Here is an 18,025-nt window from a genome sequence, read left to right as displayed (position 1 = left end):
ATTAGTTATATAATATAAAAATAACGCCTACATGATATGCCAAATACACGATATACGTATATATATGAATAGTTTTGCATCGTATAAGCCTGGTTACCTGGCAGTTAAGGTTTTTATTGCAAGCCGCAATTAAGGCAAATCAAGTGCGGCATATGCTGTTATTAACAATTATACAGGTCAGCTCACAACTGACGCAAATGCCCAGGAAAGTGAAGGGAATTTAGTTACATACATCTCCATATGCACATTAAGAATTCAGATATAAGATAAAAAAAAGAAACAGAAACAAAAACAAAAACTATAACGAAGACGCTCCATTCAACCTTTCAAAAGCACTTCCGCATCTGGAAACCTGTGTAAGAGGCATTCCGACTCTTTTCCAGTTGAGTTTCGGCTGGAAGGTCACGCTATTGTTACGCCCTTCTGGCAACCCTAATTTCACACTTCCAATCTACACACGTGATGCGTGTCGATCTGTGGCGTCGGTCTTGGCGCCAAAGCTCCTTCCAAGCGCTTCAGTTGCCCTCGAGACATACGCGCACAGAAACGAAGCCCAGAAGCCACAACTTTTGTTTGTCCTCAGTGTTATTTTTTTTTAATTGAAACTTTTCTTTAGGAATACGCGGCTCAAGAATTCCTATTATTCCTATTCCTATTATTATTATTTTTTGTTTTCAAAATATTATTTTTATTTCCACAAGGAGAGACTTTATTTTACTTGTATTTGTTTAACATTCTTTTCGCAACAATAAGTTAATAAGTTAAAAACAAATATTGATTTTGTTTAATTAATATAAGTTATTTTTTAACCAATTCCGAGCTGGGTGGCTTTTTATCATAGTGGAAAGAGGAAGGCACATATCTGGGTTTCCCGTTGCACACGTGAGTATATGAAATATGAAATTACAGTGGTTTGAAAATGAGTCAATTGCATTTTAATTGCTGACTCAATTAAAACACGTGCTATAAATTAAATCATATGTGCAATAATTCAACGTTCAGGTGGAAAATGATTAAATGCTGCAGCTCATCTCTATAGCTGCGAGCTATCTAATATTGTGCTCCAATTACTCACTTCTCTTCTCTTTGCTTCTTTAATATATAATAAGTTAATTTAGCAAAAATTTTTATTAGTATTATTATTAGTATTAGCTGCAAGTATATGCCCGATTTGTAGTCCCTATTGATTTATTGTATTATTCCATTAAATCCGTATGGGTGAGTTAATCAATCAATATGCTGATTAACTTTCAATTACTAATCAATCTCGTCCCACTGTATAGCTAACTGTATTCATAAACAGTTAGTCCCATGGCAAACTGTCACTCGTATAATTGAAAAAATACACTGGAATCTTTTACACTCCATCTCTCCTTCTCTGCCTTTCCTTTGCATTGCAATTGCCCTTTCTCATTGTCCCTCTCTTCCGCTCTCTTTGTCTCATCATTGTGCCGTGTTGACATTGGCTGTTTAATTAACACTGTAAAGCCGGTTATTTATTACATTTTAGTTGAGTTGTTTCATATTTTTATTGCAAATTATAATTTTTTATTGATGCGCTTGAGCAAATTGTTTTATTTCAACAGTTTTATTGTATAAATTAAATATATATTATATATTTATATATATATTCCATTGGGTTTCGGAGAATTTGTTTAATTAATATACATATTTATATACTCTCTAATAACATGAGAATCGATTGAGTATACCTAAAACACACATTAATTATATTTGTAATATTGCCTTCAACATAACGAAAATTTGTAAGATTTCTTGTATATTACGTCAGCATTTCATGAATAAGACGTTTAGCATATCATAAAAGGTAATGTAAACATCTTCATTATGAAGAACAGCATCGTTAACTTGGTCTTTAACTATTAAACATTTAAAGAAATTAGACAAACAATAATTCGAGCAAATCGAAGCTCAACTCTCTTCACATCCAGGGTATTTACTAGTCAAACACACTCGCGCATACAATCAGGCCAGTCTTAATTGATGTGTCTATGCAAATTGTATCTTTTATATACCCCTGCAGTCGCTGGGAATTAATGAGTTAGATTAAATGTTTTGCATTGGCTTTGATTTAAATTAGAACGAGATCGAGAACCAGAACCAGCACCAGCACCCAGATGGAACGCATAATTCCACATGCATATAAATATAATTCAATTATTGGGGATTTTCTATTTGTGCTTTCGAATTCCAGAGAAAAACTGCAAAAGCGTGTCCAGCAGGTGCCAAGCACCGGCATCGATCTGACTTTGAGCTGCCCGCGAACATAAGTCCCAAGAGCCGATTCCGATTCCAGTTTCGACCAGTAGCTATACGACATGACCGAACGTTTGTACAGGTAAGTACCACCTGTATTAGTAACACCGACAATTACCTGTAAAGGGCACAGTTGTTTACAATATTCAATTGATCTATGTGACGAATTTCGTAAATATACTTATTCCAACTGCTGCACACACTTCGTTATTCTTAAGCGCATAAACTGAGGGTATTAAAGTTTTAACTTAATTGGCATTACATTCCTCACCAAGCTGATTGGCAAAAAAATAATTTATGATGAGTATTTTAAGATTGTTATTGAAATTTTTGCTGTTTTTTTTACGAATTTTTGATTTTATATATATTTCTAGGCACGAGCTCTTGAGAGTTCTAAAATGCTGAAAAAATTTAATTTCATAACGTAAAAGAAACTGAAGTATAAAGCACAGCAGCTTCTATATACAGATTTTATATAACACAATGCTTTTGGGAATATAGAGAAGCGAATAGAAGGGCGCATTATATGTATATGCATAGATATATACATATATTTTTATATAATCAACCAATTATCTATAAATAATTAAATATGATAATATTTTATTGTCAAACAACAAATAAGATATATGAAAATCGCATAGAAAGGCGTTTCATGGCAATAGTAAATGATGACAGCGCGAATTTCCTTCCTAAGGCTTTCCTCTTAAAGTTGCATTCGAATATGATTTACCTATTAAGTACTCTTCCAATAGTATATATATATATATATATATATATGTATATATGTATATATTATGCAGATTTCTTTCTCTGTCACTCACATCTTTCACCTGCCTTTCAGCTGGTCCGGTGATGCTGGCGCCGAGAATCCAGCCGCTGCCTACTATGCAGCCCAATCGCAGCTCTATCCGCCGGCTATGCCGGCCACGGCTCTGTGCGCGGACTACAATAATAATGCCGGAGTTGGAGGCTTGCGTTATTTTAATGGACTGCCTGGGTATACCCCGCCGCCGGGCTTGCTGCCGCACAAGTATACAGGGGGGCCGCCCATGCCCGGCCAACTGGAGGTGTGTCAGTATGCGCACGCGAATGGCAGCGCCAGTTGCTACAATCGCAATCGCTATATGCCCTACAATCACAATCGGGCATGCGCAGCTGCTGCTGCTATGGCGGCGGTCACTGGGCACCCCTTGATGACGATGGCTCAATCTCATCAGCAGCAGCAGCAGCAACAGCAGGGCTTGGGCTTGGGTCCAGGTCCAGCCGCTTATGGCGGCAGCTATCCCCCAGCTTTTGCTCCCATTTACCAGCAGACTACACCTCTGGCCACGCCCACGAGCAGTGGGCCATCAATGACGCCCATCGTGAGCGTTGCAACTAGCAGCGCAGCTGGAGCGGCTGCCACAACAGCAGATTATGGCTATGGCAATGGCTTGATCAATACCATGGCACCCAGCATAGTGCCTGTGGCCTGCTCGGGCGCCTCGACCATGTCCACCAATAGCTGTGCCAGCAGCTCCAATGGCGAGTCAAGCGGACCAACTCATGCCTTCGCCAGTGTGACAGATCCCAGCGATGCGGTCACACTACAAATTACCAATCTGGATTACTCGCTGGATGAGACCAGTTTGCGCAACTTCCTCATGAATCAGCTGAAGCCCATCACGCCAGTCGTCTCGCTTAACTTTGAGGCGAGCAGCTACGCCAAGGTCACCGTGCCGGATCTCTATGTAAGTGCCGATGTCGACTAGGATCTGCTGATAGTAACACTCTGCCTACCCTCCCAGTTCGCCAAGCAGGTGGTGTCCAATTTGCACCGCAAGAAGATTGGCCATAAACGCATGCTGGTTAGCTACACACGCGACTCTTCGCTGACGGAGGTCAATACGCTGCGCTGCCAGGTCGCTGGTCTGCTGAAGGTTGGTATGGAGTATGCGAGCAGACCTTATGCGATCGAATAGCCGAGATTTATAATATTTTTATTTCCCCTTAATCGCCTTAATTAAGCCTCAGGCATTTTCTATACTCTTTATGTATTTCCTTGTCGGGTTTTGACTGCACCAAAATATCTTCCTTAAGTAGGTATCTTTAGCATCAGTTCCTTCATTTTACTTTCTTATAGGGTTTTTATATCTTTATTGATTTCATATTGATTGTTAGTGGTCTGTAAACTGTCAGACAGCATATATAGCCTGTGAGAGTATTAACTATCTACTGCTCACACTAGAAAACTTTATAGCTTAGGATTTGGTATTAAATTATTTTCACTAGATCATCTCAGTTTATGCATATATATTCTTAACTTTCTTCTATAATTTACATAAATATTTAAATGAATTTAAATATTTAAAAATGCATTTTTAAGCTTTTTCTTATATCAGATTCAACAGCTTTGAGCTCTAATTACATTGAATTTTCGTTAGTATTTCAATGTCTTTTTTTCTTTCTTTCCTTCTTCTTGACTCTACATATTTCTAAATTCTTCTCCTTACCTGAATATATATATATATATATTCAATTCAATAATTTTATTACTTATTATCTAACTGCTGTTTTCATTCATGCCTTAGCTCCCATTAAAAAAAACGACTGTTTCTGGTTCCGGGTATCTTCTGGTCGGGCACTCCCGACTTTTTATTATAAATTTTTTAAATTTCTGGCATAATAATTCTTTAAACTAATTTATATTCATTTTACTATAATTAACATAAATTCTTTTTGATCACATCCAACTCCAATTCTCATCTGCCCCTAAATTCCACCTGCCACCTACTTCCCCTGCTTGCTCCACAGGACGTTCCGTATTATACATTGCCCATGTATAAGTTCCGTGAGCTCTTTCAGTCGCGTTTCAAGACCTCAATCAGTGTCCTGGATTTGTACAAGATGCAGGACATCTGCACCATCAATGCGGGCAGTAACGAGGACAAGTTTATTAGTCTACAGCCGGAGCTGGTCAATACGCTGGAGAGCTCGCCCTTGATGGAGGGACTGCAGCACAGTGTGCCCTATTGCACGATTCACTTTAAGCGGGAACAGCACAAGGGCTGGGCTGAGCAGGAGATCGAGCCGTTGCCCAATGTGTGCATGACCATAGCAGAGATACAACAGCTGATCTATCCGCTGTTGAAGCACCACACGGGTGACATACCGGTGGCAACGCTGCTGCACTGCATCGAGGGTCAGCTGAAGGTTCAAATTGCTGCCAACGAGAATGGCGTTAATCTAGAGCATTTAGTCTGCTGTGTCCAGGGCATACAGATACAGGTGAACAATTTCGGCATCAAGATTCTCGGTTGGCTGGAGCTCAACAAGGAGCTATCGACGGGCAGCAGCAGCAGCAGCAGCAGCAGCAATGTCAACCTGAATGGCAGCGAGCGTGGAAATGGCAATGGCGGCTCTAGCGGCTATTTCAAGAACTCTGTGGCCGATCCACTCTTTCAGATCTCACGCGAGGTGATCGAACTGGTGAAAATGTCACCGAAGTCCACGATGAAGTTCAATCGCTTCATACCGGCCTATCACAATCATTTTGGCAAGCAATGCCGCGTCGCAGACTATGGCTATACCAAGCTAATCGAGCTCTTCGAGGCGCTGTCCACGGTGGTGCAGATCATGGGCGATGGCGAGAATCGTCAGATAACGCTCACCCATCGCACTCAGATCAGGCGCTTCACCTCGGATCTGTTGCGCGTGCTGCGCGCCAACGGCAACAATTCGGTGCTGTTGTCCCAATTGCCTGGCATCTTTGCTCAGACGCAGAATCGCAACTTTGACGTTACGGATTATGGTGTCTGCGACATTGTGGACATCTTGGATGGCCTGGTCAATAGCAATATTGTTGTGATCAGCACTGTGCAGCAGGGCAAGGATATACTCATCTCGATGCCCAAACGCAAGCAGACCAACGCTGAGCTGGAGAAGACCAGTGTCTTTGCTGGCGAGATGGTCGAGCTGTTCCAGAATGCACTCCAATATAGCATAACGTTCCAGAAATTCGTGCGCTCCTATCACTATCACTTCGCGTATCAGTGCCGCCTGAGCGACTTCGGATTCGTGAAGCTAGCCGATCTCATGGATGCCATACACGGCGTCGTGGAGCTAGAGCTGTCCAGCGACGAGGACAAGAAGATTGTACTCTCGCCAAAGGTGGCCAGGCGTGTGTTTGCCGAACAATGCGCAGATCTCATACGCAGCGTGACGGGCAACTCAACCAACTCCATGAAATTGGAGCAGGTGCTCAAGTTGCATAAGAAAAAGTTTGGCTATCAAATGCTGCCGCAAACCCTGGGCGCCACAGACATAGCCAGCGCCATGGAGCTGCTGCCCTATGTCGAGTTGGTGAATAAGGAGCAGGCCACCTGGCTGATCTGTCACAATGACGATGCGGAGTTCCGACAGCTGTGCTATCGTGCCTGCAAGCAGCTGCTCCAACGTGAAGCAATGCCCAAAGCCGTACCCGCCGAGTCAACAGCAGCCAAGCCAGAGCCACTCACTCAGGCGCAATTCCTGAGCGATTTCAATGCCAAGCACAAGGTACAGTTGACTGAATCTGCGCTGCATGCCATGCGACATGCCATCGAGGTGAGCTAGCACAACTCTCAGCTGGATATAACTGTAAATGTGTATATAAATTCTCTTAGGTTTATGTCGAGGCGGATCAGCCCTGTGTGCGTCTCACCGCTTTTATGCGCTTCCTGGCGTCCATTGTGCGGCTCCTGGAGCAACGTCCCAGCATGTACTTGTACGAGCTGAAAGCCAGCTTGGACTGTGGCCTAGGCAGCACCTTTGAATATGGCTTTCCCAATTTGTATTCGGTGATTGTGGCCCACGATGATCTCTTTACCATCAATATGGGTGCCACGCAGGAGCGCAGCGATGTGGCCTTGAATGTGAACTGCGAATGTGAGTGAACAACTAGATGAAAGAGTTAAATTAGAACTTATTACGTCTCTTACAGTGCGCCTTGGATCGGGTGCCACGCATCAGCATCTGTTTGGCTCACTGAAGCTGCCCTATGCCAGGCACAAGGCTCAGCGCAGCGCGCGCACTCCGCTGGGCGAGCACAACCGGCCGCCGCCCGCCCAGGCGCCGCCACCGCACAAGACTCGCGCCATTGCCAATGAGTACGCGAACAGCATTGGCGGTGGCTGCAATGGCGCCTATAAGCCGCAGGTGTCCGTTAACAGCTTCCAGGCATACCAGGAACAATTGGCAGCCAACTCGAAGTGCTCGCCGCCCAGTGCCAACAGCTCAGTGCTGTCATCCACGATGTTGAACAGCTCGCTGTGCAGCAATTGCAGCAACAAGGAGAACTTGCTCAACAGCTCGCAGCAATTCTTTCACAACAGCAGCAGTGGCAGCAGCAGCAGCAGCAACAGTTCTTTTAACACATCCTGTGAGCTAAACAGCAGCCTCTGCGCTGCCGATGTTACCTCCAGCACGGCTATAACCCAAGCCGTGCCCTATGCTCAGACGGGCAAGTTATGGTATCGTCGCCAGGCCAGCTTCTATCAACAACAGCAGCTGCAGCAGCAGCAGCAGCAGCGCCAACGTCAACAGCAGCATATGTCAGCATTGCTGCCGCATCACCTGGACTCTGGACGAGATTTGTATGACTTGAATGTGGCGCCCTTTAGCTCCTGCTATGAGCCACCCAAGCCCGATACGCCGCCGTCGGAGGTAAGTGCTCTCTAAATCAAATACAAATCTGTATATAGAGTATTTATATATAATTAAATTTGCACTAGAAACTGCCATTCTGGATCGATCCCATATGGAGCAATCAGTCGCAGCAGCCAAAGCAGAACTTGCTCAACATACGTCTGCCGGAGCTCAAAGCTCTCAATGTTATGCCCATGCTCTTATCGCCTTATACCATATCCAAGCATGTGAATATGAAGCGACAGATGTTTAACTTTGATAATCACGATCGTAAGATAGCCTAAGCATAGATCTTAAGTACAACTAAAGAGTGGAATATCCAAACTTCCACTTTTCATCTAAATTGGTTCCTGGCGAGCCTTAAAATTGTTACAATTTGATTTCGATAAGCAAAATTTTTGTCTCCATTAAATGCCTCGGTTATGCCTTGATACTACAAGAATAACGAGGATATATTATATAAGATTGCTTTCTTTTTTTTATAAATTTGTTATACGGATCACAATCAACACATTTTGTATTTTACTTTTAAGCTAAAGCTTGTAAATTGCTCAACAATATAGAGCCAAAATTAGAAAAATATATATATTTTTTGATCGATCTGTCGAAGAGAGTTTTCGAGGATCTGTAATTAGCAAAAGAGTTGCACATTGAGTCAATTTCTAGCATTTATTTATTTATATTAAAAATGTCTGAATCTTAAAAATTTGGAGCGACTTGACGAAATATTGCGTTGGCCAGCTCGATTCCAAAGAAGGTCGCCGCATTAGCCGGGAAGGCACGAAGTATAACCGGTGTAAAGCCACTGAAAGCGTTAACAAAAAAGCTTAATATGTATCAATGACAGATATTTAATAGAAGCAAATACTAACCGATATAGCACAGAGATGCCGTCATTTTTCATTAAGTCTTTAAAAACGGCTCTAACGCCATCGAATTGACCCTCGGGAGCTGAGAGATCAGATTTCGATTAGTGTAAACTACAAACTTATCTAAATGATGTTAGAGCTGCGCTGTCTACTTACCAGATTGTAAACGACTTTTGAGCACATCGGCTGGCATGCCGCCAATCCAGTAGAATATGCCCGCCAATCCACCTGCGACAATAGCCGCAATTAGATCAACATTGGGTCGATTAAAACGCCGTTTGTACTCATCCGTAAAGATCTCATAGCTGAGAAAGTACAGTCCGTTAGCGGGTATATCTAGAAAACAAATATAGACGCATTTGTAGTTCAAATCGCATGTAGAGGGTAAGCGAAAGAAATTATCGTGTCATACTCGCTGAGTCGGCGGCCAATATAATTGCCATGTGCTCGTTGTGCTTACGATGTGTGTTAATAACGTGTCGGTGTCGATTAGATTACAATTCACTTTTCTGTATATTGTAGCTGCATTAAATGCGATCCAATTAATGTGGACTAATTGGTACCTAGACGAATCGAAGACAACACGCGCTGCCACAGCACCCAGTGCCCATTAGACTGAGCTCTTGCCGCTCAAACTGGAACTTGTTAAGTTTGTAATCAATTTAAAATTGATTAAGCTTAACATAAACTAACTTGAGTCTTCAAACAGTACAGTGCTTGTTAAAAGTACACTGCATCTGCTTTACAATGAAACATATATGTGCTACATTTTTAGCCATATTTTTTTCAATTTTAAGTTTATCAAATACAAAATTTGATTTAACATTAAACTTAAGACTTTAAGCCATTTTCTTTTCGCTTGTCTATATATATATATATAGTACATATTAAAAATTGTACAAAAATAGCTTCAAATATATGAAAATGTTATTTGAAACATATTAAAGCGAACTGAGCAAGCAGTTCAAGCTGTGCTTGATCCGAGCTTAATTCTTAATTCTTAAATTAAATGTAAACTATTTTCTACATATTTAACAATTGACGAATATTTAAAAACAATTTTCTGTTTATTTAATTTACATAGTATTTTTGTTTTCACACGACTAACACTTAACTTTTAGCTTGAACATTAATAAAAAAAAGCCCTGGGTCTACCTGTGATTTGGGAAAGTAACGATTAAAAAATCTTTCTTTACTAGAAATTAGGTGCCACCAAATTGAAGAAGTTATTGGCCAACTCAATGCCAAAGAAACAGGCCGCATTGGCTGGGAAGGCACGTATCATAATGGGCGTAACGCCGCGATACAGAGCTAATGGACCATCCTTGACAATCAAATCCTTGAACACGCTGCGCACGCCGTGCTTGTATGTGCCCTCAGGTGCTGCAAGCAAGTTGATATGCATCAAAATTAAATGTTTCAAATATGATTCAAATATATCGTACTTACCCGACTGCAGACGACTCTTGAGCACATCAGCAGGCATGCCCAAAATCCAATAGGCAATGCCCGCGGCACCGCCCGCAAATATGGTCGAGGCAGTGTTTATTTCGCCCGTCTTCGAGTGGGCCTTGGTCACATCCTGTATGTACTCATAGACCAGGAAATAGAGCCCATTAGCAGGCAGATCTAGAAAAACATGTTAAGCAACATTTCGTTAATCGAATATATGAAGCATATTGCATAGACTTTCTATAGCTACTTAAGTTACAGTTATTGCTTACATATTGCTCTGCTTATGTTATTATAAATTTCTTAATTCTTGATTCTTGATTCTTGATTCTAGCTTGACTTGGCGTTCTGGAACTATGATGGGGCTGTGAGAAATTATTTATATCTTGCCATGGGAATCGCGCGGCGACATCAACGGCGCCATAAATATCTTGTTTATTGCAATATAGTAAATCCGAATGAACTATATACTACAACAACTACACACAACCGCAGACACAGGCACCGACACACATTGTGCGAAGAAAAACATAAACAAGTTACAGTGGGTTGGGTTTGAAACGCAAATAGATTTAAATAACAATAACAAGCCAACTCAACTTACAAAAAATCGTAACTGAATAAAATTAAATAAACAAAAATAAATTTGTTTATTTAAATGTTTAAATTAACAAGACAAGTTTTAAACAATTAAATACAAAAAAGAATAAAAATAAATATATAAATATTTATTTGACAAAAGCATATAAATTAATTATTTTTTATTTACTTTTTTCTCTTGTTATATATTTATATATTTTTAACTTAGCGTGAAATTAAATCTTTTAACAACAATTTATAATTTTATATGTATTTATAATTATTAAATTATACTATAAATTTTATATGTTTATTATTATCGTTTAAACTTATTTTGAATATATATTAAACGGGTTCCAAATCATTTGTTTTTTTGCGTAGTTTTTAAAGTAATGCAAATTACTTAAATATCTTGATTTAATTTAAATTCAAAAATAAACTTTATAATACAATTAAGCTTAGGCTTAATTCATTTTTTTTAAATCTAACTAATAGAGCAATATCATATAAAATATTGTCATAATCGAGATAGTCTTCAATTGCGTATATTTATTTATATTATTAGGATTATTCCAATTCGTTTTTAACTTGAATTAATATAAGATTATTTTATTAACTTTATATTTATTTTATTTATATAATAAATATATAAATTATAATATAAATTATATAGATTATATATAAAATGATCTACAAATAAATATATAATTTTAAATATTTGTCGTGTGGTATTTAGAGTTCGTTTTGAAAAATGACTTGTGACAAAACCAATTTCCAAAACAAACTCTGAATAGTACAAAACAAATATTTAATATTATATAATACTAAAAGTAACTATATTAGCAAAAATTCAAATTTAACTTAAATACATTCACATCTTTCACTAAAATCTTAAATTTTATATTCGAATTAGATACCAATAGCTAAGCATATTATAACCAAGTCAGCTTTAAAGCTGGGAATATACCTTTAGTAGCTGTCTTCAGTTACTAAGCCAAATTTTCATTCTTCACTTTTCGAAGCTCAACTATAAGCATAAGAAAAGAAGAAGAGAGAGAGCGAGAGAAATAGGGTTTATTAAAGAATTTGTTTCATCGCACAAACGCGACCTTGTGCTCATTGGAAGTCGTGGAGAAACTTCTCAAACCGACGCCCATTATATACATACATATATACGATATATACATACACACACAAGCACACACATACATCTTTATATGCATATATAAGCAGCGTTTTATCGAAGGATGTCACAATCAGAAATATGTATTTCCGTTAAAGCAAAAATTATACTGGAATACATAAAAAAATATATATGAAATTACAATAACAATAGGAGTTCAAATTTGTTTTCGCTCTCAGTCTGATGGGAACCATGAGGCTGCGTTTTAGTATATGAACGGAATTCGAGGCAAGTGTACCTGCCTGGGTAGCGGAATAGAGAAGTCTTTGCGCCAGTGCTTGCCAAACTGTGCGATAAACGATAAAGATGTTATCGGTGACGAGTCTGATAAGAGTGCTAATCGTGCTGCTGCTAGTGAGTGACCCGAACATACTAATACTGATATGATATGCAATGATATATGTGGTTAAACTCTATATGCAACAGCGCTGCCAGCTACAGTCAGCCCTGCCACAGCCGGAGGCAACTGTGGAGCTGGATGTGCTTAGCTGCCCGACGAGCTGCGTCTGCCAGTATGCCGCCTTCAATGAGCTGCCCATCGCACGCTGGGTGAATCACATGACCAGCGTGGATGCTGCGGATGATGCCGACTTCCTACTGACCACACACATCAAGCTGGCAACATGTCTGCTGCAGGAGGAGAGCGAGACGCTGGCGCTGCTCAGCGCCTTGCCCATCGACCTGCAGGCGCTAATCCTGATGCATACGGGCAGCCCGGGCAGCCGGCTAACAGGTGAGTCTTGGCTTCAGCATCATACTAAATAAACTTAAATAAGCTTTAAAAGCTTTTTTAAAGAATTTGAGAGCAGTGAGAAAGGTTTTCTTTGAGGTAGTCAAAACTTTAGTGTATTGGGAAAAGAAATTGATTAAATCTAAGCTTTAAGAAGAAGAGTTTAAATTATACAGATAAACATTGAAAATAATCAAATTTTGAGAAAAGTTACTGAAGTTTTAAAGCTATTAAATGCAGCTTTTGTCATCAAATAGAAACTTCTAAACTATTCAAGTTCCTAAGCAAGCTCAAGTTTTAGCTGCTTCCTAAAAGCTCCTTAAAGCTTAAATAGTAATATGCACATAAAACTTATAAGCCACAAGCATACTTAACAAATTGCTTATTCAGTAAGTCAAATAATAAATTTATTATATACCGAATCGCACTGATCTAAATCCCTGAATTAATCCAAAGCTTGAGCTAATGTTAACAATAATCTGCGCTTGCAGTGAATACGAGCAGTTTGCATGCCCTCAACCAGCTGAGCACGCTGGAAATACGCGGCTCAGGCACCACCACACTGAACATCGATGAGCCGCTGGAGTTTTTGCAGAATGCCAACTTCGAGCAGGTCACGTTGCAGGCGAGCGAACGATTGGAGCGGCCGCAGCACTCAAAGCTGCCCAGCGATGACTACGAGTACAAGCCGCCCAGTGATGTGGCTGGCAACGAGGCCACGCCCAAATATCAGTTGCAGTTCGAAGCGGATGCCGCCGTGGAGATCATGAGCTATGAACAGCATGTGGAGCGGCTGAAGCAGACGCGCATGCCCAGCTTCTGGGGCTGGAGCCAGCTGGAGGTGTTGCGCATCCACAATTGCCAGCTGAGCGAGCTGCACTGGCAAATGTTCGACGGTCTGACACAGCTGCATCACTTGAGTCTCGAACGCAATGGCATCGAGGAGTTGCAACCGTTTGCCTTCAGCGGCGCGCCACATCTGAAAAGCCTCTCGCTGGCACACAATGCGGTCACACGGCTGTATTACTTGGGCCTGGCTGGACTGCTGGAGCTAGAGACGCTCAATCTAGCCGACAATCATTTGGAGCGCCTGAGCGAGTCGAGTTTTCCGCCCCTGCCACGTCTGCTCAAAGCTGATCTGAGAGAGAATCCCATTATGTACATATTGCCGGCCACGTTTTGGGTCATGAACGATACGCGTGAGCTGCTGCTGGGCAGTGAGCTGGCAGCCTTGGAGCTGCGCAGCTGGAATAGCTATGGACAATTCGATTCGCTGCACAAACTGCGCAAGCTGAGCCTGACCAATGTGAGCACCGCCAGCTTGGAGCAGGGCGTCTTTAAGGTATGATCAAATGGAGAGCAGCTAACAGAGCGGTCATTATGCATGTCATCTTCTCTCTGCAGGGTCTCCATGCGCTGGAGCAACTAACGCTGCGTGGCAACATTGGCAGCGTGCAGTTCGATGCCTTCGCCGGCATGGAACAGCTGCGCGAACTGGACCTCAGCCATTGTGGCATTGTGGAGCTGTCTATGGACGCGCTGCTGGGCGTGAAGCGGCTGGAGCTGCTTAATTTGGCGCACAATAATTTGACGCATGTGCCGAATGGACTGCTCGACGATCAGCTGCAGCTGGAGGTGGTGCAGCTGCAGGCCAATCAGCTGCGCACGCTGCCCACAACTTTTTTCCAGCAGCCGCGTTTGCGTGTGGCGCGTCTCGATCAGAATCCCTGGCAGTGTGACTGCGACATGAGCAACTGGCTGCCGCGACTCACGAACGTGATGCGCGGCCCCAGCGTCGAGCGTTGTGTGCGCGACATCAATGGCGAGCCGATGCTCTGCCGGCACGTGGTCAGCTATGAGACGGACAAGAAACTGGTGCCACGTTGTGCCAACTACAATGGACGCAGCGTTTACTATGTGCTGCGCAGGCAGCTTCACTGTGGAGCCCCATCCATACTGGCGCCCTCGAAGGGAGGCAGCACGCGCGGCCTGCCCCATTGGCGTAAATTGGAGCTGCAACAGCAGCACAAGCTGGGCTCCAAGAAGAAGCAGCATCCGCACAAGAAACAACGCAAATCTCACTTGGCGCAAAGAAACAATTTGGAACACATTTTGAAAGATCAGCAAAAACTACAGAACGAAGCAGCCTCGACTCAAACCGATAGCCAGCAAATGTCCAATGAGATTTAATAACAACAAGCACACACACACACCCACACACACACACACACACACTCGCACTTAGTTTAGCTTTAAGTTGAATTTCAATAATTATGAATCTTTAATACGCAAACAACTAATTAGAATTAATAAAATAAATATTTAAGTACAATTAGGAAATATTAAACAGGAAATATTTAAATGTGAACTGTTTAGCGATGCGATCAGAGAAACCTTAAAGAAGTTCATAAAAAGAATAAAGAACTATGGAAGAACTTAAAACCTTCTAGACATAGCACTTAGAAGCCCTGCTATGTGAGAGCTGCTTGCTTAAAGGAGTTACGGAGTTTGGAACGGGTTTACTTATCTAATAGAACAAAAGCTTGTAATTGAAGCGCCTTAGCTAAATATACTTTAAAAACTATTATACTAGACCGAATCTTATATCAGATGATTCATGCTATAAATAGATATGATACAGATATCAGACCTTGACTCGATTTTTGTTTATATCCAAAAACAGAATTCCAGTTGTAAATATTAAAATTGATAAAAACATAAAAATTGAAAACTAAATTTTTAATACATCGTTTCTATAAGAGCTTAACGATAAGCTTCCCATATATACCAGAAGCATTTAACTTATAGATCAAGCCGAAAAATTCTTCATACAATAACTAAATTTTTACTCTGAATAATCCCGAGTTCCTACGACAGATATACATATACATATATATATACGACAGATACACACACACATATATATATATATATATATATATATATAAGAAACATAGTAAAACTACAGACATTCCTTTGATACTCTAGATATTCTTAGCAGCAAAAAAGTTGCTTATATAAAAACCAATCTTTGACTGATGGCAACTAATAAATATAGTTAGCCAAAATCGATCAATTTATCATGAGCATTATGAAAATATTAAAAATAAAATTTGATAAAGGTATGTAAAATTGTTCCAACAAGAAGGTTATTCATTACAGTTAAATTAGACTATAAATTTGTCTATATAGTTAGAGTTATATCTACACTGTTGAGCTCAATCAGATGCGACATTGGCAACATTTCATTGCATGATAAATCCCCATTATAATGCCCATTATAGCTGTATTCATCGAAGCCCAATACAGTAGCAGAATATATAAATAGAATTTATACTAATAGCTTTGATGACATTCTTGATTTCAAGACCTTTTTTAATTGAACTGCAAAATCTCACTCACCTCTAAGCATCGTTGCGCAGCTACCTTTGAAAACACTCCGGAGACCGCCCTCCTTATACAGTTTGCCAGCACAGTCGATCATGCCGGTGTACTTCTTTTCGCCCCCGGGGCCAATGCCCTGGGTTTGCAATAGCACTTTGATGCGCTCACCAGGCGCCATGATAAACGTAGAGAAGAGGCCAGAGAACGAGCCAGCGACAAAGATTTGAGGATAGGTCAGCTTAGAGTCCTCGCCGCGCTGCTGCAGTCGTTTGCCTAGAGCATAGCCAGCAAAGCACATCGCAAAAATGGGCGCCACACCAGTAAGTGGTGCAGACATGCCCTTGTACAGGCCGCGCACGCCCTCGTTGCGTATGGTCTTGGTGGCACAGTCTAAGGTGCCGCTATACAAGGGCTTCTCACCAGGCGCTGGCCGTGGCATTGTTTGCAAACGTACCTAAGCAACAGAGCAAGCATGTTAGACAGTCGACTGGCAGCTCGTGTCACAGTAAACTCACCTTAATCGTGTCGAGAGGATGGCCAGAGAGCACATTGCATATGCCGCCAAAGCCGCCAGTGATGAACGATTTAAACGGATTAGCTTTGCGTTCTGCAGGCGCATTATCAGTCTTCTGAGCACTTGCCATTACTTACGTCTTTATGAGTCTGTAAATAGAAAGTTTTAATTAGATTTTATTTACATAACGCGTACGGTTAGAATACAATATTAATGTGATATATAAAGGTAAATAAATGCGCCAGTCAGATGTGGGTACGTATTATCTTTAGGGTTCCAAACAAAAAAAAAACGTATTCAAATCATTAACTAAATGCCAGGGGTCATCTATATATTAATACATGTCAGCTTTTTCCACATATAACCCGTAGAAAAGTAATTATATCTATATGGCATATATATGCATATACCCAACTAGATGCAGACACGTATGTAAGCAGATATGTCAATATTTCGTAAAGGCTTTACTGGAATTTGCACTCTGCCTGCAATCACATTGCTTAATCTCTAGTGGTCATTGTACGAAAGCTGATAAGGATTAGTGGAAATTAGTGTGCGAAGCCCAGACATATAACGCCCAAAGTTGAAAGTTGAACTTCAGCGACGATTAACAAATCCTGTTTCACTTACCTGATACAAATAAATATGCTAAAAAATATCGTCGTGGCGACAGTGATTGCGAGCGAGTGGAAATGAGTAAGGCGCAGCAGAACCTGTTGCGGACAGCAGTACAAGATGTCGACTGTTTCGACTCGGAGAGCGGCGCCTGTGAAGTTGAGTAGTGGGTTATGTTATCAGCATTGAAGATGTTTTGACATTTTGGCAGCGATATAGTTACGTACCTGGGGAATACTAAAATTTGCTTAACTAAAGCAGCATTGCCGGCACCGGGTTCAAAGTCCGTTATTGATGACCGTTTGAACCGAAATCACATCTACTCCAAGCATCGGCGACCTTTCCTATTACAGACAGTTTCCGTCAAGTCGCTGTATGGAATTTGATTACTTTATAATCATTAAAGTATGATTTTTTAATTTACCCAAATCTCAACGAAATGTGTTCTGTAATTAAAACTAGAGATGTGAAAACCTAATACTACACGATCCAAAATATGTGTGAAAAAAACCAAGTCAAAAAATTTCTTTCCTTAAACGAACCAACTAAACATGCAAAAAATTTCTAACCAGCACGATTAACAACGTCAATCTTACTAAAAATTATAAAGTGTATTAAATTAATTTTAACTCTTTGACAAGCACGACTTTTGAGTGTCATAATAAATGAACCGGTTTCATCTCTATTGTATGCTGTCAACAAGGGCTGCCAACCTGTTTTTAAATGTAAGTATTTCCACAGCTGTTGGCACCTGC

General features: G+C 40.9%; 3 protein-coding genes across 7 annotated transcripts; 2 read left to right on the top strand and 1 right to left on the bottom strand.

Annotated features, from left to right (window-relative positions):
• The first annotated feature begins 506 nt into the window (after window positions 1-506).
• Window positions 507-8,484, top strand: LOC111593159 (meiosis regulator and mRNA stability factor 1). 2 transcript variants are annotated; one of them, XM_023305762.2, is made up of 8 exons: window positions 507-882; window positions 2,216-2,359; window positions 3,122-4,010; window positions 4,068-4,199; window positions 5,074-6,864; window positions 6,924-7,185; window positions 7,241-7,962; window positions 8,031-8,484. In XM_023305762.2, the coding sequence occupies exons 2-8, from the start codon at window positions 2,340-2,342 to the stop codon at window positions 8,226-8,228; spliced, it is 4,014 nt and encodes a 1,337-aa protein (XP_023161530.2). In that variant the 5' UTR covers window positions 507-882; window positions 2,216-2,339; the 3' UTR covers window positions 8,229-8,484. The 2 variants fall into 2 exon arrangements, with proteins under 2 accessions (XP_023161530.2, XP_030079096.1); XM_030223236.1 differs by lacking the exon at window positions 507-882 and having other exon boundaries at window positions 1,747-2,359.
• A 155-nt stretch (window positions 8,485-8,639) lies between these two features.
• LOC111593163 (congested-like trachea protein) lies at window positions 8,640-17,874 on the bottom strand. Of its 4 annotated transcripts, XM_023305766.2 has the most exons (8): window positions 17,695-17,874; window positions 17,498-17,641; window positions 17,286-17,421; window positions 16,657-16,804; window positions 16,160-16,595; window positions 8,970-9,149; window positions 8,817-8,895; window positions 8,640-8,749 (listed from the first exon to the last, which is right to left on the bottom strand). In XM_023305766.2, exons 4-8 carry the CDS (start codon window positions 16,783-16,785, stop codon window positions 8,644-8,646), a joined length of 930 nt encoding a protein of 309 aa, XP_023161534.1. In that variant the 5' UTR covers window positions 16,786-16,804; window positions 17,286-17,421; window positions 17,498-17,641; window positions 17,695-17,874; the 3' UTR covers window positions 8,640-8,643. The 4 variants fall into 4 exon arrangements, with proteins under 4 accessions (XP_023161534.1, XP_023161533.1, XP_023161536.1 ...); XM_023305765.2 differs by lacking the exons at window positions 8,640-8,749; window positions 8,817-8,895; window positions 8,970-9,149 and adding exons at window positions 9,886-10,196; window positions 10,263-10,442 and having other exon boundaries at window positions 17,695-17,873; XM_023305768.2 differs by lacking the exons at window positions 8,640-8,749; window positions 8,817-8,895; window positions 8,970-9,149 and adding an exon at window positions 10,543-10,613 and having other exon boundaries at window positions 17,695-17,873.
• LOC111593162 (leucine-rich repeat-containing G-protein coupled receptor 5-like) lies at window positions 12,202-15,348 on the top strand. The gene is made up of 4 exons (XM_023305764.2): window positions 12,202-12,381; window positions 12,454-12,760; window positions 13,249-14,099; window positions 14,162-15,348. The coding sequence occupies exons 1-4, from the start codon at window positions 12,334-12,336 to the stop codon at window positions 14,945-14,947; spliced, it is 1,992 nt and encodes a 663-aa protein (XP_023161532.2). The 5' UTR covers window positions 12,202-12,333; the 3' UTR covers window positions 14,948-15,348.
• Window positions 17,875-18,025: the final 151 nt, after the last annotated feature.

This window comes from Drosophila hydei, unplaced genomic scaffold (assembly GCF_003285905.1).
Source record: "Drosophila hydei strain 15085-1641.00,03,60 unplaced genomic scaffold, DhydRS2 tig00000149-arrow-pilon, whole genome shotgun sequence".
Lineage (NCBI taxonomy): Eukaryota > Metazoa > Arthropoda > Insecta > Diptera > Drosophilidae > Drosophila > Drosophila hydei.
The sequence above is the reverse complement of the archived record's forward strand: the minus strand, read 5'-3'. Positions and strand labels throughout refer to the sequence as shown.

What these genes read in the sequence shown, in the direction of transcription:
- LOC111593159 (XM_023305762.2), top strand. Translation starts at nt 2,340, where the DNA reads ATGACCGAACGTTTGTACAG. An exon ending in CCATGCGACATGCCATCGAG is followed by an intron (nt 6,865 to 6,923) that starts GTGAGCTAGCAC and finishes AAATTCTCTTAG; the next exon opens with GTTTATGTCGAGGCGGATCA. An exon ending in CTTGAATGTGAACTGCGAAT is followed by an intron (nt 7,186 to 7,240) that starts GTGAGTGAACAA and finishes CGTCTCTTACAG; the next exon opens with TGCGCCTTGGATCGGGTGCC.
- LOC111593162 (XM_023305764.2), top strand. Translation starts at nt 12,334, where the DNA reads ATGTTATCGGTGACGAGTCTGATAAGAGTGCTAATCGTGCTGCTGCTA. An exon ending in CCCGGGCAGCCGGCTAACAG is followed by an intron (nt 12,761 to 13,248) that starts GTGAGTCTTGGC and finishes CTGCGCTTGCAG; the next exon opens with TGAATACGAGCAGTTTGCAT. An exon ending in TGGAGCAGGGCGTCTTTAAG is followed by an intron (nt 14,100 to 14,161) that starts GTATGATCAAAT and finishes TTCTCTCTGCAG; the next exon opens with GGTCTCCATGCGCTGGAGCA.
- LOC111593163 (XM_023305765.2), bottom strand. Translation starts at nt 16,785, where the DNA reads ATGGCAAGTGCTCAGAAGACTGATAATGCGCCTGCAGAACGCAAAGCT. An exon ending in CTGCGCAACGATGCTTAGAG is followed by an intron (nt 10,443 to 16,159) that starts GTGAGTGAGATT and finishes ATGTTTTTCTAG; the next exon opens with ATCTGCCTGCTAATGGGCTC. An exon ending in CAAGAGTCGTCTGCAGTCGG is followed by an intron (nt 10,197 to 10,262) that starts GTAAGTACGATA and finishes ACTTGCTTGCAG; the next exon opens with CACCTGAGGGCACATACAAG.